The 26074-nt window shown below is 39.7% G+C and overlaps 1 protein-coding gene across 1 annotated transcript in view; it reads right to left on the reverse strand.

The window, feature by feature from the left end:
- Nucleotides 1-3870: 3870 nt before the first annotated feature.
- The window catches only part of LOC150076333 (meteorin-like protein), a 42974-nt gene continuing 20770 nt past the window's right edge, over nt 3871-26074 (reverse strand). Inside the window, exons 3-4 of the mRNA XM_090387085.1 lie at nt 12893-12949; nt 3871-4560 (exon numbers count right to left, since the gene is read on the reverse strand). Of these exons, the coding sequence (XP_090243211.1) occupies nt 4235-4560; nt 12893-12949 (383 nt within the window). The 3' untranslated portion in view covers nt 3871-4234. The remainder of the gene's footprint in view (nt 4561-12892; nt 12950-26074) is intronic.

Consider the following 26074-nt stretch of genomic DNA (forward strand, 5'->3'; position numbering starts at 1 on the left):
TAACGGATATGTGCATATGATACAATTATTTGGAAAATGATTGTATCATATACACTACTCGGGGACACTTCGAGTAGTTGCCTCGAACATAGAAATGCACCGTCTTGTACTGTATAACAGCATATTATAATAAAATATTAACATTGTAAGAAATGGTATCACATATATACGGTACTCAACTCCTGTTGTGTGTTAGAGAAAAGTGTGAGGCGATATTGTTAAAAACTTTCGAGAAAGGCAACAGTATCATCAGGACAATTAAAGAAGTTGGTGGAAAGGGGCTAAAATCTCCAGACCAAAGAGGCTAAGAAACTTCGAGTCCTACACGAAAGAGCTAATAGAAACTCGAGCAACTCATACAATCCACCAGAGTGATAATTAGGTGGACGTCTTCGGCTGACTATTAAGCTTAAAGCTTTTAACTAGCAAAGACTGGTACTACAAAATATTTGATATTCCCCTTTATGGAGAGGAGCTTGTAGATCAAATGAGAGCTTCAAGCTGGAATAAATAAATCCCTCCAGGATTCCTCAGTAAATTTCTACATGTGTATGTTAAGCGCCAAAGCAGCTAAGATTATGTAGTGTCGATATACACTGAAAGGACAGAATTCATGGGATACCTGTTCCTGAGCAACGCGACGCGTCACCCCTCTCGCTAGTGGACGAACCTACCGCTTGGCAGGTATATAGGTACATTGCTGCACTGCATTCTTGCAGACGGTAATTTGATGTCAGTATGAACAAACGTCGTGAGTTAACCGATTTTGAAAGAGGAATGATAGCCAACGGATGGATCACTTTATCACGGAGGTAGTACAAAAATTGCACTGTCCCCGTTCGACAATATCAAGATTGTATCGGAAATACGCCATTTCCGGAATAACATCTCATCGACAACGCTGTGGGTGGAGAAAGGTGGTAGATGAACGTGGCCGTCGACGTCTATCTCGTATTGTTTCCGCCAACCGGAGAGCGACAGTGGCACCAATCACTACCGACTTTAACAAGAGAGGTGCCAAAAACGTCTCCACCAAGACCATCAGGCGATCATTTTCCGCAGTAGGTTATGGAAGCCGCCGACTCACCAGAGTCCCATTGCTAACACCACGACACAGGACTCTGCACCTCAACTGGGAGAAAGAACATCGGCACTGAACCTTGGATGATTGGAGACGGGTCTCCTGGTCCGATGAGTCCTGTTCCAGTTATTTCCTGGGGCGGGAGGTTGCGTATCTGGCGGAAACCGCATGAAGCTATGCACCCGTCATGTTAACAAAAAACTGTTCGGGCAGGTCGGTAATGGTCTGTTGCATGCCCAACTGGCACACGTTGGGACCTCTGGTACGTCTAGACGCATCCCTGAACAGACTAGGTTACGTGTCCATCCTTGCAGACCATCTGCAACTTTTCATGGTCATCATGCACCCACAGGGCAATGGACTCTTCCAGCAGGACAATGTGCCTTCCCACAGAGCTGTGGAGATCATTCCGCATATTTTACCACCATGGAATGGCCTCCTCGTTCACTGAACATGAACCCTGTGGAGCATCTTTGGGATGCTGTGGAAAGGTCCATTCAAGCTTTGGATCGTCCACCCAGGAATGCGACGGAATTATGGATAGCGGTGCAACAAACATGAATGGGAATACCTGTGGAACGCTTTCGTGAACTAGTGGATTCAATGCCTTGCCGTGTGACTGCCCTTATCTGGGCGAAAGATGGACCTACCTGTTAAAAGGTAGGCATCCCATGGTTTCTGTCCACTCATTGTACATATTGTGTCTGTGATAGCGTGTACTCTTCAGTCAGCTTCCTGTTTTCTGGCGGGGGGGGGGGGATAAATGACAAGATTCGGAGGGACAAAACCAAGGATTTCTTGGTTTTGTCCCTCACCGAGACCGACTAACTCGGGAACGTTGTGAAAAAAAAAAAAAAAAGGCAATAAAAATCCCAACAAAGAAATCTATAAAATCTCCAAATGCGAAGCCGCTAGAAGCTGGCATCATGGATTCTTTCAGAAATCAACCCCCACCCCCGCTTCCATTCCGGTATTACACGAGCAGTAATCTATTTAAATGAAACTCGTCACTTGTGTTCTGACATAATGAAGCTCACTCTACCATTTTTTGTAATTAATTCTTGGTTTATTGTAATGAATAACGCTGGTAGACATTAACGATTTTTTTTTTTTTATAATGGAAATAGGTAACCTATGCAATTTTGAAGTGATGATCAAAAATCTGAAACTGAAAATTTACTACTTATTGCAACTTACACGATATTATTAACGGTGTCCGGAAACCCCTTCCCCTCCACAGGAGGTGGAGAAATGAACCATATCTGCCATCCACCTGGCAAAGATATCAGTATTCGTAGTGGAAAACAATTGAAGGAAGCGAGCTTATACAGTATCAGAAAAAAAAATAATATCAATTCCCTTTAATACATTTCTAATACTGTACTTCCTTATAAACTTCTATTTCCATCCCACCAAGTGGAAGCTTATTCCAAAAATCAATTACTCTCTAGATGAAAGCAAATTTCTTTCAGAACATCTATTCTGCGACCATACTTTCTCAATATGAATTTGCTCTCAGTGTTCTCTGACTTATGACCCCCCCCCGTCACCATCCATAATGGTCTATACCTCGCACTATAAAAAGCGGAAAACTTAATTTACCGTAGTGCATATCTTGAGGTTTGGAGAAGGTACTGTGGTTACCTGGGGTGTTTTGAGTAATGATGGCTCTGTGGTACCTTGTAATTCTGCTACTCCTACATTATGGTAGCAATATGGGATGGCCCTTTTCTGCTTCAGCATTACAATGCACCATGTCATAGTGTGCAACGTGTAATGACTTAGTTTTAAGAAATGGACACGCAAAAGTGTTGCCAGCTTGTCCAGAGCCTTAACCGCATTGAACACCTCTAGGATGAACTGTAACATCGGCTTCGGGTGATATGTTAGTTTATGGCCGTCGTGTTGAAGGAGAAGTGAACCAAAATACCGCCTTCTTGTTAACCAAAAGTAGGTTCGAACTCTTCCGTTGAGGATACAGTGTGTAATTAAAGCCAAGGGTGAGTCACACGTTATTATATATGGTATCCATAAAAGGATTCTTTTAAAATATGCAGGTTTCCAGTTACTTTTGGATTTTGAACATTCAGCAGGCCGTTTTCAGTACATACTGTTAAGAATAAATAGTAATATGCATATGTATTCATCATCTTACCAAAGCAACATCTTATTTAGTTGTTGCACATTTTTTTTTCTTTTTGCAATGATCAGTTTTCGTTTTGAAATTCTTTTGTGCTCATCACACGAATCCCTTTTCAAACAGCAACCTGTCATTTATTAGTGGCTCTGGAGCAAAGCAATTTTAATAATTTTTTTAATGTAATTTTCTAACTTTTTTCCCCCCTCTTGCCCCTTTCTCTGCCTCCAGCTGTAGTTTATAGTTTGCTATTATATCTTATCATGGTCGGGGTCAAAACGATTGCATCATCGGGCCAAAAATGTGGTTTACTGAAATGCATTTCAGTTTCTGTCTTAATGTGAAAACTTAGCGGTAGCTGAATTAAACCGCATTTTCTGGCTCGATGGTGAGATTACACAATTACAACTGTACAAAAATAAACGACTTTTTAACGTCATTTTATATTTACGTTTTAAAACATAACGTCCTTTTACTCAATTATATTACGGTCCTGTCAAAGGCCTTAATATAATTGGGTGTCTTTTTTTTCGATATCTCCCTGGCCCAGGCCCACTCCGTGTCTTACAGTACAAAGAAGACATTTAGACTTAAAATAATAAAATTATCAAAATAAATTTATTTACATGGATTGTATATACAGGTCTTTCTATACAAAGTCTGGTTAAAATTTTCTGTACTTTTATATATATAAAAAAACAAAACAAAAATCATTTATACAAGTAGCTACTTCGCGTCTGTAGATTTGTGTACACGTTACTGAAATTAAATCAAAATTCAGGACGGGGGGGGGGCATTTCGGAAGCACCACAGGGAAAAAAAATAATAAGAAAAGCACTTTACATCTGTTCGAACTTTTGTCTTGTCTAAATATAGGAACTACAGGAACTGACTCCAGTTTTCAGCGTCTTCATTTACACACACTTGTATCGGATGCCACCCAGTCGAATTACAGCATTATAGTCAACGATACTTTTCAGATCAAAGGAACTTTGAAGGTCCACAATACTGCGACATCAGTCCAATTGGCACTCGTTAATGCCTTCTTCTAAAGCTTTCCTTCGCACCTTCTTCCAGTCAACTAGCCGTGGCGCACACCTGACTACCGCACTGCCAAGGGTCCATCTGCCAAGAAATAAAAACTCTCCACTTCCAGATTTGGTGCCACATTTCAGTGGTCGATGTAACTGGCCGTACTTAGTATAGATGTCATCGTAATCGTGGCGGACATCCCCAAACACGGGTGGGATGCTGTCTCGAATTATCTTGCTCGCTCGAATAGTGATCTCTGTCCGTTGGAGTTCGTCATTGTTGTAGAGGGCGCTAACAGTCCCTTGAACCACTATAAAAGAAAAAAAAAAAGTCTGTTAGAAAGGATTCTAAGCCTAAAAGTATAAATAATTTTTAAATTCATCAAGGTTATCTACGAAATCAGATAAGCAAAACGTAAAAATTAAATGAACACAACTTAAGGAATGTATGAAAGTATAAAGCCAATAGAACCAACAAAAAAGGTTAGTCGAAGACTATACATCAAAAAACACGTTTTTCTCTAATAAAAGCATTGCTGTGAAAGTCGCAGGTGTACAATGGAGGTCTGCGGTTTTGGGTGGTTTCTTTTAAATTGTTAAACAGCCCTAACAAGCGTCTGATTATGTTAAGTCAAAAGCTATTAGGCTTACAAATATGACCTCCATCGGTAATGTCACGAACAAATTGCAACTGTCAATCAAGGCCGTCTTTAAGAAGGGCAGTAAGTTTGAACGTGTGTAATCTGAAAACACGCTTCGAGGTGTTTTTCCTTTCTGCGCGCAATTCAAGAGGGGGAAAAAAACGTACATCCGGATTAAGAAGAAACCGCACAAGGACGGTCTGCCACGAGCCACATGAACAATGACGCAAGTTCGTGTGTAGACGGACAACGAGGGAATTTGGCAGCTGGAAATATTTGTGATTCACTAACAGCTTTATTACCGCTCAATCTTCGCACAGATCCGTACGTCGTTGAGCCAAAAAAAAAGTTGCCGCTACCAACCTTATGAGCCTCGAAGTAAAGACCTCAAGAAATGACTTTTTACGTGGAAAAGCTAAGTGGAGGGGAAAAAAGTCTCTCGCAGTTGGCGGAGGTCAGCGAGGGACCTGATCACTTACATCGGTGTTTCGTCACGTCGGCTGCTGCATTGTACAGAAAACAGAGTATCAGTAACGCGAGTACGGGCACTTTACTTTCTGGAGTTCGCATTGTGGGATGTGGAGCACGTGTGAGCCGATGTAAGTGGAGTCGGATGACAGGGTTCGACGCATGGCAAAGCGCGCCTATCAGTGGAAGCACCGAAAACACTGACGACACTGTGCGCCGAAACCCTCAACTGTTCCATAATGTCACAGTTCAACATAATTCAGCCTGCAACATCGCGGTCCTCGAGACTTGGGCTTGATTACAAGCTCGTCATCAACATTTATATACACTTCCTAGAGTTTTCTTCCAGTCTCTCAATTTACGAACTTCTCCTTCAGAAGTGGAAGGAGGCGTGCCGCAAAACTTTTGCGCAGTGCGTTCGGAAGGGTCTGGATTCGATTCGTGTCAATTATTGGAAAGCGGGTTTAACTGCCTTCATTCGCACTGGAATGGGTTACCTGATCTCTGTCAGAGCAGTAGGGATTTTTCTCGTTTTATTGTTTCCAATGGCAGTATTACTTTCTCTCCAGCTTGCAAACAGGCCTTAGAACGTACAATCTGCAGACCTTTTTAAGGAATAGGTACGGGCTTAAATTTAGTTGAATATAATTTCACGGATGGTGCACCATACTGGTGTGATTTAGACACAGGTGAATAGCTCCTTTGCATTTCTTAACTTCAAAAGTTAAAGTTTGGTCAATTCAAAATTGCGTACGAAGGCTCCAAATAATTAAACCATTTTTGTTTTAAAAACTTCTTATTTTATTATTATTTTTTAAACAGATACTTTGAGACATTAACACACTGAAAATAGTAACTAATATCTATTACTACAGTTATGAGAAAAGCAATAGGTGTGAGTAACCTAGTAAATGACCACTAACCGCCTATTGTTTTCTTCCTTACTACAGCTCCAAATCTTTGAGAACTCTGTCATCAAGAAAATATAGGGCCTGAAGGTATTTTACTCTCAAGCAGGACCGGGTTAAAGCCCTGACGTAGCCGAGTGGTTAATGCGGATTATAGTAAGCATTTGAGTTGACCGTCGTTTGTAGTCTACGTGACCGATAAATATGGTTACCCTCTTGAACTTTATGGACCCACCTCGAAGAAACTTTCTTCATTCCTAAAACGTTCACCACAATATTGTGAGGTCACTCATGGGAGATGTTGAATGTTGTCTCAATGTGCTTCATTGTTTTTCAGCGGTCTTGCATGATCGGGTCATAAATGGCATCCATGAATAGATTATCTTACACGGTAACAGAACTCCCACTGCAGAGTACATCTCCAACGCCCTTTTGTCCACGCTAAAATTCTGCAACCCAGTTTTTGACCATGGCGTATGAGGAACAAGATTCCTCTAGTGTTTGCTGCATGTCTTCATGAATTTCTTTCGGCGACATTCCCTTTAAATGAAGGTTACTAAATGACTGCACGGTCCTTGATTCTCTCAACAGTCAACAGTCGCCATGATCACTTTCCACACCTCAACATCCCACACCTAAAATATATACAGGCTAAGATGAAAAAATACGCTGGCATGCTTGCCAGAGTCACACGTTGCGAATGGGGCCTGAAAAGGCGCACACTTGCGATCCTTTATAAAGCAGCCATTATCCCGGCAATCGCATACGCCTCCGGCGTCTGGTTCCACAAAGCCTCAACAGCGGTAAACCGCAGACGACTGGATATCATATATAGACCCATCCTATTGACCCTCACCCGAGCATGCAAGACAGTCTCTACTCATGCACTACAAGTGATCACGGGCGCTCTCCCTCTTGATCTTGAGGTGATTCGCAATGGCATGCTTCAGCAACTCAGACGTGGCAAAGTCACAACCTTCCAGGACCACACTACGGACCCGGCTAATAACTGTGAAGTTGAGAAATACAGGCTGCAAACGTACTTGACATCGATATGGCAACAACGCTGGACGATTTCTGACAAAGGAGACATCACGCGAAGGTTCTTTCCGAACTTGCAAAAGGTGTACCCAAAATATCCGACATGGCTCTGCCCTGGTCTCCACGTCACCTACCTTCTCACAGGACATGGAGCTATCCGCCACAAGCTACACCTCTTTGGACTGACAGATAACCCAGCCTGCGCATGTGGTTCCCTCGAGACCTGGGACCACCTGCTACACGAGTGTGAACTGTACGAAGATCTGCGTGGACACCTCATCACACGAGTCCAGTTCAACCCCAAAAATCAGGAGCACTACCTACTGGAGGACGAGGGAACCTACAATGCCCTAACCAACTTTGCTCAGTGCCTCTTTGTAAGACGCCAGACTCTTCCTTTGCCGGAAAATCTAGGACAACTAGGATAAATACAACTACAATCACAACAAATGATGAACCAAGATAAAACTGGACTGTGCCTGAACTGCACTCTCCCAAATACTGACCGATGGAGGACACCGATTCCATTTGAGAACTGTTAACCAAATGCATTGACTACAATCGGACCTTCGGGAGTCCTCCCTGACTGTGACTGAAGCCTATCCTACTGAATATCCACTAGTGGATGGACCTGGATCCCACGAATAACTACTTAATAAAAGACGAAGCATGATCTGCACAAATGTCATACAGACCTGGACTGAAAACCTGGACAGAGATATCTTCACTCCACTCCTGGGAATACCAAATGGGGCAGCCCTGACGCCTTGGCGCCCGACTGAAGCCACCCCACATGTATGCCCTGTGGGCAAATAGGCCAGCTCCCTTGCCTGGCCTACTTTCTACCCGTCCCTGGTGGGGGATGAGGGGACAGCCCTGCTGTCACCTCCCCTTCTCGCCACCCCTTCTTTTCCTTCTGGTGGGGCATGGGCATGCCCCACTGTAAACTGGAGTTGTCTTCCCTATCGGCTCCATACTTCTATCTATCTCCCCCCCAGTCTTCAGTCTCCCTCCCCACTCTACCTGCACGCTAGTGAACGCCCCACACAACCTAAATTCCACAAGTGAAAATCAATTTCGCCCACCATTTCTTTTGACCTCCTAGCACTTCCTCCTCAACGTGATCACATTTTTATTTATTTATTTTTATTTATTTTTATTTTATTTTATTTATTTATTTTATTTATTTTTATTTTATTTATTTTATTTTTATTTTTTATTTTATTTATTTTATTTTTATTTTTTTTTTTAGGTCCTAGCCACTGAAATCTCAGGAAATTAGGTGGCAGGACCTGCCAGAGTGAACTATATTCAAGTGGATACCTGGTCTGCCTCCACGGGGCGAAAGTGGGGCAACGTCGGGCCTCAGTAGAGGTCTGGCGGCTAAATGACCAGATGAACAACGGTACAAGGCATCACACATATACAAAGTCCATACACTTTTAAATCTCTGGCTTTTCCAGTAAACTGGTTCACATACAATGTAACCTACGCGGAGATGGGGGAAACCCCTGGTGCCGCTTGACCCTAAACACACTTTACACTTTACCTCAACATCCTCTATAAAGGAGAAGAATATAGTGAAACAGAAATTTTCTGTGAACACACAAGCAGAGTCATAACACGGTTGGTAATATTGTATTTTACGAAAAACTTTGCGATCTATATTGAGCTTAAAAACTTTTCAACCCCACCTCGTGTGCATATATAAATATAAAGGGCATGGAGCCACCATACCTTTTGGTTTAAGTTTTAACCACCATACCTTTTGCATATTTTTGGTTAAATTTTAATTTGAGTGATTTTCATGCATAATCGATTATTCATCATTTGAATATGCCCATCAATACCTTGAATCAAGTCCTTCAATACCCTGATAAGCTCGCTCCATGCACCCTCCCCCTTGTCCCATTGAGTTGCAACGCCTGGTGAAGACTGACGTAAATAAAAATTTTGTCAGTGTAAAAATATGAAAAATAACGTGCTAATCGCAATCTAAGCGAAAAAAAATATGGGTGGAAATTAATCTAAACGAAAAAAACCCCCATAAAAGTCAACGTTCACCATCATTTAGAATTATGAATTTGAATATTGATTATCATTTTTTTTTCAGTTTTTTTATTATTATTTTTGTATTATCTAAGAAATACATAGCGTGTAAAGTTGAAACACAAGCACCTTTAAACAAGGCGTTGCTCAATTAAAGTTCAACGGTGATCGTTAGTATTACGAATTCTTTTGATAAACGTCTGGAGGCGTTTCTTTGTAAGTCGGAATAGAATGTCTTTTTCCTGAAGCTTCAAAAAAAAAAAAAAAAAAAAAAAAGAATTGTTCAGCCAATAGAATTCGCGAACTAACGCCCTCAATTGGATAAATGATAGTTAGGGTAACAACCACGATGCTCCTTTCGGGAAAAAAATGACAAAACTGTGTAGGTCTTAAAGAATAGTTGGTGTTCTTCCTTGCCGGAGATCTTGGTAATCAGCGAGACAGTGACGCTGACAATGACAGCGGGGAGGAATTAGTGGTTGGCTGCGAAGTATAATTATGCCGTGAGGAGGGTGGAGAAGGAAAGTCTCCTGACCGTGGACTCGGTGCACATTCCAGTCGTCCTGTGAGCGCGGAGGCGGTTAATGAGATGACCTTTCACCTCTGACCTTTGACCCCCCCGGCAAGCCATACGATACTCGGAGGTTCTGCGGTGTTTCAGATTTTGGGCGAAAAAAGATGGAGAACGCAGATGGGCGACCATCAGAATGACAGACACATGTGGGTGGTTAAGGGGAAAGCGGAACGGGGAAGGAGAGATCGCTCTTGCAGTTGCTGGCTTTAATCATGTGGTCGCTGATGTTTTGTCTAACGGGGTGGGGGTGGAGATAAGAAGTTGACAAGCGTTTGGCCACATGTGAACTCGACAGTAGGATTTGGTGAAAAGGGTGACAGAAGAAAACAAAGCCACAAAGACTACCCAGCAGGCATGTCAAGTTCCCCGCACCACCGAAGTATGTGGCCCTGAAGTGGTAAATATTCGTAGTTCCAAACAGAAGAAAATGGTTTTTTTTATTTTTTCTTTTTTGGAAGTGGATAGGGATGAGGGATATCAAGAGGAAAATTGTATGTGGCATTAAATAATTTAGAAAATAATCAGTTGCAATAATACAGTTGGACCGGAATTACCAAAAAATCACTGGCCAGGGGAAATCGGTATAAAATAGGCGCTTAAAAAATAAATAATTTCAAAATAGAAAAAAGAATCTTATTGCAAACTTTTTCCTCATGACTTTCTAAAAAAGTGTAAGACACGGTAAAAGTCTTACAATTCTTTAGTAATGATTCCTATCTCAGATATTTCAATAAGTTCCCAGTTGTATTAAAAGTGCAATCTGGGAATCATGGAATAGACGATAAGTTATCACTATCCTATGCTGTTATCTTCTAAGTAGATGCAATGATTTGAGAGATTGACACTTCTGGAAGCATTTCTGCAGCTCTGTTCTTGATTTCTGAAGTACAAGCCAAGGCTTTTCCTGAATCTCTGAAACCTTGCACCTTTCGGCGCAGATTGTAGTTTCGAGACAAGTCACACAGGGCACTAGACGCGAGGGATACGCAGAGCGAAGTACTGCAGCCATGTTGTTTTGCCAGTAACGTTGGCATATTCATACTGGCACGAGCAGATCCACTAGAATGTCAACTGCAAGTCGATGGAAGCAATCTGTTCCACTGAGCCCAATTTTCAATCTGTATTTCTACAAAGAATATCTACAGCAGATACGGAAATTGATTACTGCGTAACAACAATGCTCCTGCTCACCCCTCTCAATCCAACTTGTTGCCAAAATTAAACTTTTGCTCTCTCATAGGCGAAGATGCCATGATTTCAAGTATTCAGCAACGGGCGGCTTATTTCTTACGATGTATTGCGCATCAGGAAGGAGATGCGAGTCCATTTCGTACTGGTGACTTGCGAACCAGACATTCTCTTTTTCATTATTAATTATTAGGAGCAGAAAAAGGAAAACTGTATTTCGAAAATCTACTTTTATTTTTTGAAATAACATTTACTCGGGGTGGTCTGGTTATACATTCTGGATTATATTCTTGAACTTCCGTTTTAAGAAATTCGTGTCAGCGATGTATTCGCCAGATCACGGATTTTAATTTTTTCTAGATGAAAACATTATTTAATATTTTACGAATTACAAAAATCAAGAATGAGGTTTATAAAAATTGGAACTAAAACTAGAATGGGAACGACTCTCATGCATTTGTTGTTCTTTTGATACTTGGACTACAATCAGCCCATAATCATGAAGGGAAAATGGAATTCTTCTGTAATACATTTTTCTACTATAAACATTTATCATCTGCAAATAAGTCAATGAAATGGAGGTAGCTTTAATTTTCTTTTCGTTTTTAAAGAAATTTTTCTCACTACTTTAGAAAATATTTACACTGAAAATGAGACACCCACGGCCATGGTTGGTTTTTGGCCTTAGCGTTAACGCTACCCTGCATAATGCACAATTCTCGGGTACCTTTTACAGATTAGAAACACTTTTTAGGGATTAACTTAGGCCGAACTGCTCACCAACTTCTCTGGTCGGTGAGCGGTTCTTACATCCTTTTTCAGGTTATAAACAGTTCTCGGAGATTAACTCTCTGTTCGGTGCACAATTCATATAAGCCCTTCAGAAAAAGGGACGTGCCAAGGCCCATTTCTGCTGTGAATTAAATTTTAACCCTGTGAAGTTCTTTACAGAAATTTTCATTTTGACCGTTACCAACAAAAGGAAAGCGATCGATTTGGATCAGAAAATTAAACTAATAAGAATGTATGAAAATGGTCAAACGTTAACAAGTATCGCGCTGAATTCAGATTTGTCAATAATAATATACAGTAGTAGCAATATATAAATATTCATTCCCAAATTTCGTAAAAATCGATGAAGTAAGAAGTCCTGGAACGTATCTCTTACGTATGTCGGAGACTTCTGTATTTTTGGATTAACCGGAATTTGTTTTTTACCATCTATCCCGGAAAATCGAGAGTCTACTGTAGTTCTGTTTATTTTCTGATCTATAAGTACACTTTGTAATAATGCATAAACTGGATTTGTAAAACTAAGTGTACCTACTGATTTTTTTTAAAATTACTATGCGCTGAAAATTATCGACTTTTTATGTTGTTATCAGACAAAAACTAAATAAAATCTGAGACTTGCTGGACAGTCCAATATAGCGGAGATAATCGAACCTGTTATAGTTTATAGAAATTTTCTCTCTGTAGCAAATATTTTGAATTATCTGAGTAGAAAATTCAAAATTCTTTTAATTTTAATATGCCAATATATTCGCACGAAAGCCGGTCCTATGCCGTTCATATGCGCCAATCAACCTGACCTTGGTGTCTAAAAGTGCGCCGAGCGTCATGTGCATTATTACAAACTCAATTTTGCAATCGTAGAAAATAAAACCTTCTAAATAGCTCTGAAGTGTTCCTGTATTGCGTAGTCAGGTTCGTACACGTGTTCGGTTTACCCTTTTTATTTAATTTATTATCAAGAAGACGGGGAAATACTTACCAAAGTCACTGGTGCAGAACAGCTGCAGCAGTTCGTCATCTGTGCATGGCTGACAGTCTGGAAAAAGAAAACATCAAAAGTAAGACAAACTATCGTAATGGAGTAGATGCCAGAGCCAACCATAAAAATTCTAATTTAAATGGAAAATATTTAACTACAAATTTATACATTACACGCGCTCCTTTACACTATTTTAGACGCGTTCAACTTGACTTGTCAACGTTCTTTATTATATAATTGCATCATTAACAGCAGCTTAAAGGGAGGCAAATTTTGTTTCACTTGATTAGCGATCACGAGATTTATGTAAATTAACTGGTACTTCGAATCAACATGTCTATGTTGAATGAACCTGCCAACTCCCTAATTCTTTTCATATTCAATTTTGTGATGTTATTGTATTAGGAGAATTTCATATCTCCTAATACAATAACATCACAAAGAATTTCATAATTTAAAACAGGAATATATACTTCTACTTTTGTTTTATGTCCTGGATTATTATCTTCCGACTTAAGGAAATATATTTTCCCCAGTTTTCATAGGGAAATGTATATCACCATGTCAAAGTGCTTGGGACCATCTGAAGTGGTGGGTCCCCTAGCAATAAAGGGGAAAAAAATATTCCTAATTATTTTTATTTCTCTGGAGTCCTCAATATTTTAGGTCTGCCGCAACTGCTCGGCTTTTAATTTTTATTTATACCGCTCGTTTATATCACTCTGCTCAATTTTTTTTCTGTCAAAAGAATCAAGGAATAGCCAAGAAAAAAACAAAAGCCTCGTCTGGATTTGAAGTAATAAAAACACACATGACTGAACTTATTTAAGCTCCTTTATCCATCACCCACTATTGGTTGCACTATTACCGTTGTTGTCTATAATATTCTGGTTTTTTTAAGAGTCAGTTTGAAGTTTTTCAGGTCTTGTTATTGGTTTTTAGGCGCATCAACAACTTATATGACATTGCGTCATTATGCCTATAGAAGGGCAATTTGCATATTATGCAGGTTGAAAAGATGATAATAACTCACTGGGAGACCCTACTTCCTCCGCCCGAGATCAGTTAACTATATATTCGATTGAAGACGACTTTGGAAATTTTCATATTCTTCAACGGAACTCGAAGACCTCTAAACGAGTGACAAAGTGGGAATACCACTGTACTGTCACAAATGCATTAATTAATTTCGTATTTAAAAATTAAACTCGTTAAATTTACACATTAAATTAACTTTAAATTTATTAATTTAATTATTAAATAATAATTTATATATTTTATATTATATAATATTTATAAATAATTAAATAATAATTTAATTACTTAATTTATTACATTAAATTCATTAAATTAACTCATTAAATTCTGGTTAATATCATAAATTGGATTCCTAGTGGAGACTTTTCGAATGAAACAGTAATAGAGGCATCTGATGCAAGAAAGCAAACATAAAAAAATCACACAACCATTCCCTCTAAAAAGTTGTCCAGTTCCTCCTTGAATTTAAGCTATAAACTTCCACAACGACAGATGGAAGTTTGCAAATTTCCGCACATCTATTCTACAACTGTCTTTCCTCAATTCGAATTTATGCCCCCTCGGTCCGTAATCTGAGCAAGTGGAAGAATCCCATCAGAATTCAGCGTGCTCAACCCATTCAAGGCCTTATACACCTCAGTCAGATCACTCCCAGGTGCCTGGTCTCCAGCCGCAGCAATTTGCAGAACTTAAACCTCTCTTGGTAAGAGGATCCCTTCATTCCCTTCACCAATCTTGTTGCCCTTCTCTGTACACGCTGAAGCAACTCTACATTCTTCCTAAAATGAGGCCTCCCGACCTGTACGCAATGCTCAAGGCGTGGCCTGACCTTTGCCTTATACAAAGGGATAATCACCTCATTTTCCCTGATAGCAAAATTCCTGTATATCATTGATAAAAATCCCATGACCTGCTCTTGCAGCCTGTCTGCATTGCTCAGAAAACTTCATATCTGACTGTACAATTACTCCAAGTTTTTCAATTGGATTTTTTCATTTTCATTTTTCACCACCTTAATTTATTTATTATAAGTGTAGTACCACACAGTTGGTACGTTCCTCTGGGGTTACTTCTACCCATATGCAGTACTTTTCATTTGTCAATGTTAAACATCGGTTGCCATTTCCCAGCCCACCTGCTCAAATTTTCTAGATCCTTTTGCAGTAGCACACTGTCATTAACAACCGTGCAACCTTTGTATCATCTGCCAACTTCGACACTAAGCCTAATATACCTTCATCAATATCATTGATAAATATACAAAACAATGGGCCCAACACCGAACCCTGTGGGACTCCACTAATAGCATTAGTCCACGAAGAGTAGCGTCCATTTGATTACTACCCTCTGTCTTCATCCATCCTTTTATCCATTGTAGCAACTTACCTTTAACACCATTCTGCTCCAATTTGTACAATAGTGTTCCATGGGCAACAGCGTCAAAAGCTTTCCTGAAATCCAAGTACTGTATATGATAGCAAAATAATTTGTCAGACAAGACTTTCCCTTAACAAACCCATGCTGTGTCTGAATTATTGCTGCAGAATTATTGCTGCAGTCTTGTCTAGATGATCCTGCAATGCATCTTTAACCAGTGACTCCATTATTTTACCCGGAACAGAAGTTCAACTAACTGGTCTGTAATTACTCGTGTCACCCTTCGATCCCCCTTTGTGAATTGGGGATACTTTTGCACATCTGCCATCCATGGGGACTTTCCCTGAGTCCAAGGATGCTCTCATAATTATGGCTAAGGGTTTGCTTAGTTCCTTTGTCGCCTCCTTTAATATAACTGGATAGGTCCCATCCACCCCAAGTGCCTTTCTTATGTTTAACTGATATATGATTTAAAGTCGAAGACAAAATATCGTGATACGGTTTTGATAATACGATTTATGAACACCGTAATAATTTGAGTATTGAAATTTAATAAAATACTCTTAATTTAATATTTCAAATGCAGTTCATAAGGTTTACATATTTTGGCCTTTATGAATGATTATTTCTTATAGGGAAAAAATAAATAACATTTTAAACTCTGTTAGAACATGTCTCGTAAAACGTTACAATTCTTAGCCATCTGTATTCAGGTCATCGTTTGTTGAAGCATTGGGACATGCGCACTCTCTCTCTCTCTAAACACAAGCTATTCCAATTCCGTTACTACTCCAAGAAAACACATTCTTCAAGTTGTGTGGTGGGGGAGGGGGAGGAGTGATGCACTAACGCCACGTGCTTTCTCGCATCGCACACTTCGTTTTCACCTCGATTGGAGTGACGAACGGCAGGCGGGGTTGTTGACAGGGTACGTTTTCTACGCTTTTGTTGACGGGGGCGATGAAACAGTCAGAGATGTCAGAACTCCCCCAGTTGGCGACATGGAATGGCCTCAGTGTAATGTCATGGGTGTCCCACTACTTTTTTTTTTTTTAATATTTACCTTCATTGGCTCATTCCGTCTTGTGTTGAAAGATGTGGTTTCAAGACGGAGGTCACACTCGTACATGCGCAGTACTAGCCTCGCACCAAGTGCTAGGCGAAGACGACACCTGATCCTATATTCGCATTCGCCAGTAGTACTTAAGTTGATGTATCTAGGAGCAATTTTAAAGGGAGATCCTGACCTTATGGCCGCGACCGACGTCAGATGGCGACCACATGTTTGGATTCCACAAGTTTGGAGTCGAGGGCAGTCCTAATTCACAATTGATAGCGGTGTAACAGATGAGTAAACAACTTAAATCTCAAGTCCTACCATTATCAATAGCAAAATTCCGAAGAAGAAAATCAGGTAAGCTCTTTCTTAAATATTTATGAAAGGGCTCACTTGAATCCATCAGCTGCGGAAAACTGCTGAACTCTAAACAATTCCACAACTTAACATGATTATTCAAATTTTTAAAATTATTTCAAAACAAGAAGGAGAAAAAAAAAAAACAACAACACATCGAATAATTTTGTTTCGTGTAGAAATTTCTGGCTGGAAAACAGTTAAATGCATTAAGACCAGGTTCACCACCGTCCACGGAAATGGAGTCTCCAGGAAACTTGTCTGTCGATGATTGAAATCATTGTCGAAAAATAGGAAGATTGCCACAGATACACAGTCAATTGTCTAAATTTGTAGCTACAAAGTGTAACAGGGAAATATTAGGAAAACTACGATGATGGCATTTTGAAGACAAATATTCGTACAGGTTTCAAATATGGATGTTACATTTTAACACAAGAGAAAGAAGGTATCTTTAAACCAATCTTTTTAGGCTCGAAGTCCTTACTTCTCCAAAGACACAAGAAATTATAATTTATAAACTTTAAGACCAGTATTTGCGTACGCAATGAAACAAGTTAGAAAATGAGAGAGAGAAAAATAAATAAATAACAGCTGGATACACCCGGATAGATCGGAAAACAAATGAATATAAAATGGCAGAACCGATTACATCTAGAACTGTTTTCGGATAGAGACGGAAGAAGGAGTACGCGAGCAAAACAGACAGTGACAAAAGTGGGACTAAATTTCCAACCTGATGGAGAACGATCAGCAGAAACGGAGTGACATTTTTTTTTTTTACCATGACGATAGTGGAGTTATTCCGCACCAGAATACTATAAAACGCACAAGAATTATTCTTTACAGCTTGTATTAATGTGGTATTCACGTGTCAAGTTTATACACATTATTTCGCTAACCGGTAAACTCTTTGCTAAGTTTTCGTTAGGTTGTTAGGGTATTATAGGGTTTTAGGCGCATCAGCAACTTAGGCCATATTGCGCCTTATGTAATATATCTGTAAATTGCGTGTTCTGCGGTAGATTTGCTGGACGAAAAACCCAAGTTTCCGGGAGGAAAAACCATGATACAGTCACCTGAGATCGACTAACTCAGCCATGTTTTGAAAAAGACCCAAAAAATTCCTCGCGTTATTGACGAGATTCGAACTCAGTTCCTAATCGTATATTCGTAATGTTGAGCGAATACCTTTCTTGCAATAAGCACGAATGACTTGTATTGTATTAGTTTCCCTTGATAATATAATGGATTCGTCACTCGTTTGGAGAGGTTTTGTTCGATTCCAGTGGACGACTAGTGGAATTTCCAAAGCCCTCTTCAAGCCAGACTGTACTTAGCCGGTCTTAGGCGGATGGAAGTAGGGTTTCCCCACGCGCAATATGGCATAAGTCGCCGGTGTGCCTGAAACCCAACCACCACAACAACAAATACTGTATTCTAGCAAATGGGGTGACTCAAATTATCTGAGAATTATTTTGCAAGTCGAACTACTTCTAGCGAGCGAACTTTACGTAGAATTGAAGCGATAGATATTGCGCACGCTTACAACGCTTCTGTGGGGACAGCTAGTGATATATTCAGTTTTATTTTATTTATTTTCGTTAAACCTGTTTATTTTACAGCCCCCAGACAGCCTTAGGGCGTGTAGGGCAATGTACACACCAAAAGCAAAATATACAGAAAACATACAAATAAGATAAAGGTCAATTAACGCTCACAGTACATTGAACTTATAAATATCTCTCAATGGAGTCCTTCATTCTTATCTTTTTTTTGAGTTCATATGCTTTCCGTTGCGCAATTTACATCAGAATCCTGAAAACTTGGGTCGGTCATGAGCAGTTTCACGATCAAGGCATTTGGGAACAAGGTCTTGTTCGCAAAACTGCAAATGTAAAGGGTCTTACTTTCCAACGCTTTCTTTCATAATTGCAAATGCACGTACGTTTCAGCATCTGGGTCAGCCGATATTTTTACCTTGGATCTATTTTGAACTTTCTAAATACTATAACCAGCTTTGTCAACCAATTTTTTATTTCTCAGTGATGGTGCACCAGTAACACTGGTTCCCAGTTGGAAGATCGTACGAATATTGTGGGTAAATATGTCCTAAGCCCAGGGAGTTTACTCTAATTTTGGAAATGGTGAAGGTTTCTGTCAACTCTGTTTATCCATCAGAAAATCCAAAACTTCCCAACGTTCTAGCTGAAAAAATCCCTTAAAGTTCGAGGGCGATTCCGAGAACCAGATTTGTGGTGCATAGGTAAGAAAGAATGGGGAACAAGGAGCTATTTAATGAACTGGTTCGTATGTATCGACTACTTGCAGGTGTATAAACCGAGTACCGTTCATAATTTTTAGTTAGTGACTGCGATTTCAGTGTAAATGAGCTTATTTAAAACTTACTTTCTTTTGATTACCAACAGATAAAAAAATATTTGATTCCCCTCCCCTCGTTGTATGCCACTGGCTAAAAACTTGTTAAAATTTAATCATGACGAGTTTGAGCGAATATCGGGAAATCAGGTTGACAGTGATTATTGTCAACATATTTATATTAGAAGTTTATACTTCTGCTTTGTAACAAAATGCTTTGGGGTGGAACAAATACTTAAATTTGACTGTCAAGACAGACAAAGGTGTATTTCGTAAGTATTAATAAATTTCTATTTTTTTTTTTTTTTCCAAAACTGTCATATTGGAATATCTAAAGAACGTTGTTAGGATCTCACTTTTTTTTTTAACAAAAAAACTAGAATGTTTGTCAAGCGTATGCTAGAGGTGATCGATTCATTTAATTAATAAAAATTCTGGTGCTTTATTCATAGCTGCGTAGTAATGTTCGGCCTGTAGATGGCGCCAATTGAGTCGCCCCCTTGAAGAAACGTATACAGAATTAATGGGGGGGGGGGAGAATATCATATTTGAAAGCAGCAGTGAGTATGCTGTTGCGAATAAGATCTGCAGTTTTGGCATTGGAGGAGTTCCTCAAAGAAGTTCCAAACAAGTGTTTATTTAAACTTGGTGTTACTAACATCTGCACGGAAATTGATAACTTTTGGACTGTGTTGTAGTATCTTAGGCAGGCCAAGCTCCTCTTCATTTCTCACAAGGGATGATTTGCTCCCATCTGAAGTTACTTTTTGGACTGTGAATGATGCAGGACTGGTAATCGAGGCAGCTCACCATTCTGAAAGTTTCACGGACCAGTTCTCAATGGAACGTGTGTGGTGTGTGATTTATTCTGTCTTTCTCTGCTCTCATGTCTAGAGGCCTGAGGGTAACATCACAACTAATCCTTAAATCGAATATTAGGCAGTAGACCGCTCTGAACCGTAGGTGTGGTAATTTAATGGTCCGTTTGAAATAAGTTGGAGAGGTGATTGGTTCCCAACTTGCCTCGCAGAAGTGCCGATGAGATCACAGGCCGTAAGCATTCTTCTTCCTTTATTTACTGTTTTGTAAATTTTTTGACAAAGGTATTGTGGGATCTTTGGACGATGCAGATTGCGAACCAAATAATCTAAGGCTGCCCACGGATCATGGTATAATTTAGGATTTCAAGTATTCGCTTTGATATTAATGTACACAAACGTTTAATGTACATTTTCCTTTTCACTTTCCCAAGACTGGCAAATTTTTGTTAAAACCTGGTGTGGTTCTTTTGTTGTATTTTTATTTGTTTAATTATTTTTTGCACTTACTTTCTTTAATTATGACATCTAATTTTTTTTTTTTTTCTTGGGAATAATTGTTTCTAGGATGATCCCGGCTATAGAAGGCCAACTAGAGAGTCTGTTGGATCGCTTATGGCAGGGCTTTCTGGCGCGTTACTGTAATGTGTAAATAAGGGCTGGTGAGGACAAAGTACATATTGGCTGGTGCTTGCCGCGACACCATATCCCTATCACCTCCATGTCACAATCTCAGACCGCTTCCTCCCCTATAAGCTTGATGTAATAGCCTACGTAGATGTCTCCTTGCATTAAAGCCCAGAGGACCAACTGCTTGTAACAGAAAAAGCACTTTTTAACTGTTGGTTCTATGGATGCTATATTAAAAAAAAAAAACCCTAACTCTTCGACAACTATATTGAGTTAATCCACGATGGGTTAAACAAAGTGAACACCCACGTAGGCTAACAAATGTACAAAATAACATTATTTTGTGCGTGTGCGCGCGTATATAATATGGAAGTTTTATTTTTAAGTGTCTGAGATGTGCGTGCGTACATTTTATACATGAACACTGTATACACTTAACAAACAACGGTTACATACAAAGACACTTAAAGGGGGTGAGGAAACGTTTCTGCGCTGGCGCAACATCTCTTTTTGAGTTCCACAAACTGTAATCAATAAACCCCACTCTTGTGCATGCGTTCTGTTCATTGTTCGGAGCGCTGCACGCCACACGCACCAGAGACACACACAGAGACAGGGTTTAACTGTTCCTAATCGAAAGCCTAAGCCGTGCGGCACGCTGGGGTCAAGGGGCAACGCATTAAATTCGTAATTAAGAGGGAGATTTTCCAGAGGCGTGCACCGCCAAACAGCAAGAGGATCTGGGTGACTGCGGGCTAGTTATTAGGAATCATCAGCTCGTGGTTGAAGCAGAAGCCATCAGGGATGACTTTGTGCACATGTCTCGCTCATATTTACCCGTCATTTAGCCTGCAGGAAAAATGACGGAGATCAAGTTGTCGCGTATGCTGGTGATATCATTAGGCGGAATGCTTACGGATCATCGTGACCCTATTTCTTAATTTCTGGGACCATTAACGCGACGATGATGACGCCTCATTTCTGGCTTTTAAATGTCGGACTGCGAGAATTGGGTTCGGTTGCCTGTTTTAAGGCGTATCAGCAACTCAGACCGTACTGCGCCATTGCGTATTATGTCCCTACGAGTGTGAATTGACGACCCAATTTGCACGTTGTGCGGGCTGAAAAACATGGAATAAATCAATTATGGCAAATGAATAGTTTTAACTGTTATTTAGTGAGAAATAGAATAAAAGATTTCAGTACCGTATTCAACGTTTATTCATGCAACGAACAACACGATTTCTCTTTCAAAACAAAGCAATTGGTTTCTTGAAAAGAGAGCTCTTTAAATTATAGCTCTGAAAATTATGAAATTTTCATGGATGAATAAAACACGTTTGTAATTCACGGTATGACTTATAGGGCATTTGTAACTAAAGTCAGTGCTTGTATTATTTTTTTGGACATAATGTTAATGGAATTTGGTGGATTAAAAAATCTAAATAGCTTTGCCTTTTATTATACAAATTTTCTAGCTTTTTTTATCTGTCTAAATGTGTGAATATTAAGAGTATATAAATGAATAATTACGGTAATTAGTTGTTCAGCACAATCGCTCCACTGACTTGAGCGATTGTGCTGAACATATTCACGCAATGGAATATAAATAAAATAAATAAATTTTCTGTTTATACTCCGGCACGACAACCAAGTCAGTAGAATTTACAATAAATCGTCAATACAAATATTTATCGTATTTAGTAGTCACGGGCTTGAACCCCGGTCCACTCAAGGAACGCGTGCTATGCACTCTCGCTCCTGACCACTGGGCTACGTCAGGCTCTGTTCGTAAATCAACTTACCCAGCTGTATAGAAGAAAATAAAGACCCCGCCTCCTCCACTCTTACTTGAAGACTAAAACAGATAAGTCCTCTATGGTTGTATAGTGCTTTCGACACTTGTTACTTTTTTTTCAAGAGATTCGAGTTCCAGTGTGCGAAAAACCTCACCTAATTTCAAGCGAAATCAGCTACCTATAGCACAAAATGAAGACGCACTTAGCAATTTCTGCAGTTTATGATGGGACTCCATCATAAACCCTTCCACCATTTCTTTTGGAGAGGTCTGGGTTCAATTCTTCTCGACTAGTAGAGGAATTTATGAAGTCTTTTCATTCGAGGCCATAGTTAGGCAATCTCAGGCGAGGGTATACGGTTTCCCCCCTTGAGTTATTCCGGATTTTTCAGCCGCACAACATGCAAATCGGCCAGTGAACACCCACCTCTATACTCATAATAAAACCCTACGGTTATGAGCACCCATTTGGAGTTCCAACGTAATACTGCGTATGTGTATTTAAGAACAGACATTCTGATATGTGAATTATTTTAAAACATTAGTATAATAATTCATTTATAACAAATTTTAAATTGATAATAATCACACAAATTAACAGATATAAAAACCTAAAATTAAAGATATAAAACGACTTTAAACTTAACTTAATAAAAAGCAAAGCTATTTAAATGTTTTTATTCCATCAACTTCCATTAACAATGACAAAAAACAGAAGCACTAATTTAGTTACAACTGCATTATCGGCAGTAAAATTAACTACATGGATGAACAGCAAAAAGGTCGCACCCTTAGATATTTTTCCTCCACAAATATTTCTTCTCGAACTAGCTTTGCACTTATTAAAAAAATTCTTTGAAAATTTAGTTAATATTTCGTGGATATGAGAGAGAGGTGGAACAACTCTTATTATTCTACCTCTATTTTATACTTTGGGACATCCATAACAAAGGAATAGCTTCGTTTTCGTGCTTTTTTTTTTTTTTCTCTCTGACTGTAGAAAAAATATCCATTTTTCTCCTAGTTTACGTTCACTGTTGCCATTAAAATATACTTTGTACAAACCATCCTATTCGATACTCTTGATTTTCCCTCTTCCTGGATCCATGCGCTTTGTGTGTATTTACACAAAGAAGACAGTTAAATAAATTGCCCCGGTAATTATCATCAATATCTCCTCCCCAGTGACATATATATACGTGCGCGCGTCTCTACGTTTGCTTTTGTTTGCTGTCAGCATATTACAACACGTAAAGACCACTTACAGAGCGCATGTCTGTTCACGTGGGCGTAGGAGGGGGCCCCAGATTTATGGCTGGTAATTTTATAATTTCTTTCTTTTTTTATCTCCCCAAACCTGTAGTTTTAGAACTATTCCACTTTGACAAGACGCCACAACGAACGATGCCGCATTCGAAATTTTCCCCTCCTCCCCTCGCGGAGATAACCATCACTCGCTCTCCCTCTCTCTCCTCTTCAGTGCACTCACCCCGACGGGTGAGATATGTACTTACCCTGCTGCGGCCACTGGCAGTCCCGGCCAACTTCGTAATTACACAGATCTGTCCCTATCATAGTAGACTAGCGTCCTGGGGTCTGGCGGTTCCTGCAACAGGCGTTCCTCTTTTTCGGAGTTCGGCATCCTGCTGAGCGCTGCACACCGTCCAACGGGCCAAGTGCAAGTGGGCGTCTTTCGGTGCAAAGAACAAAGCCTCCTTCTTCCACCCACCCAACTACCCGTGCCAGTTTTCAGATATTAAATGTTCAACGCCCATTTCGTCTAGACGTCGGTCCTGACCTGTAACCGCGGGTCGAGTGAGGGATTATTTATGCCGGGTGACAGGGAGGGGAGTCAGCAGTCAGGCCAAACACCACCCTTCCAGATAATTGCCGAGCACTAACCTCCACCCTCAACTGCAGTCCCCGAGAGATAATCTACTTTTGACATTAAGCAAACTAAGCAGAACCAACCGGGAGGATGTCAGACGAGTGTACAAATCCTCAGACGCCACCTACGTCGGAAATAATGTACCACAATTCTGTTTCGATCGAATTTGGCCAAAACAAAAAATTATTTTCTAATCTGAATCGTTACCACAGCGCAAAGCGTTCATATAAGCATTCCATTCTAGCGGAACAAACCATCAATTTATCCCGGAACCGCCTCCCCTCCCCCCGAAGAATGTTTACTGTTAGATTTTGCTTCTAAGGGAACATTTTCTTACCAAGCCGGGCGTTGGAACTATCCCCTTTTCCCTCCCATACTTGGGCCCCTCTGTTCAGCACAGTCTAAAGCAATGGTCACAACCTGTAACCAGTCATCGTGCATTGCACTCTAATAATAATAAAATCGCCAAATAATTTTTAAAAATTTAGGACGCTTGAAAGTAAAAGGGATCGTACTGAAGCTCATATAAGGGGAAATGTGTTCTCGATATTCTCCATAAATTGATGAAAATATTAAAGTATGGTTCGTGTAAATCTCACCATGCGAAATTCACATGTTGGGCAGCTGTGAAGATAAATTTGTATAACAGCTCGTTTTTAGGGGTAGGGAGGGAGATCGTGGGTTACTTATACAAAGGTTCAGAACAATATTCTAAAGTGATATTTTGAAAAGGATCACCTCTTCCAGATTTATCGAAACGTTGGTGGTTATGACCACTCTATGGTCCATTTCCCTCAACATGAATTGTTGAGGAGGCTTCCATCCTGCAGTGGGTTGATAATGGCTGCAGTTTACTTTTTTTTTTTTTTTTTGGTGGTGGTTATGAAATCGGAACTGAATCTAAAATCTTTGCAGTAACCAAGAAAACATGCGATTAAAATTTAGTTAATGTCGGTGTTTCCTCCATTTGGAGTAATGTCCGAAGCATACTTTTATTTATATGGATTTCTGCGGGAGAGGAGAGTGGAATCGTAATTGGTCTTAAAAGCTTTCCGGAAACCAAAGAAATACATGCGAGTTAAAAATTTAGTCCCTGTCCGAATTTTCCTTCTCAAGTAATGCTGGAATATCTGAAGCTAATATAGGTAGAGGGAGAGAGACTGTCGGATCGGAACTAATCCTAAAACCTTCCCAGAAACTAACAGAATGTATGCTAAAAATTGGGTTCCAATCAGTCATTTCTCTGTCAAGTCAAGAATGGGAATCATACTTCCATTCACGTACACAGAAAACTTAATTTTATAGGGAAAATTAAGCCTAATTTTTATTGGTCATTTTAATGAAATTTGGGATGCTCGACAAATCTTTCTAAAAATTTGTCGAGCCATATGAAGATTGAAGTGGGGAAGCTGGTAAGTGCGTTAACCATTTGCGAACGCATCTGCCACTGACCTAGAGTAAAATTGTTCATATAGTCTTTGATTACCCTATGAATATGTACACGATACACAGAATTCAATCCTGGACTTGATGTAATTAATTAAAACTATATTAAAAATAAATAAAATAACAACAGAACTTCTGCTGGAGACCGCAATGAGATAATTGTATCTATAAAAAATATTCCTATCGTATTATCGAAGATCTCGGTCATTCCAAGTACCAATTAGAGAACAGAGTTGTTGATTGGGTAATGCTCATATGAATGAGGTCTCTATTCTCGAAGTTAATCTGAAACTTTAATTGATATATTTTACCTTTCCACATCTTTATCTCCATTCTAATGAAGTTGACTATATTTAATTATACTGCACTAAAGAATTAATAACTGACAGCCCTG

Source organism: Mastigoproctus giganteus, chromosome 13 (assembly GCF_048544385.1).
Source record: "Mastigoproctus giganteus isolate SK-2022 chromosome 13, ASM4854438v1, whole genome shotgun sequence".
In the NCBI taxonomy this organism is placed as follows: domain Eukaryota; kingdom Metazoa; phylum Arthropoda; class Arachnida; order Uropygi; family Thelyphonidae; genus Mastigoproctus; species Mastigoproctus giganteus.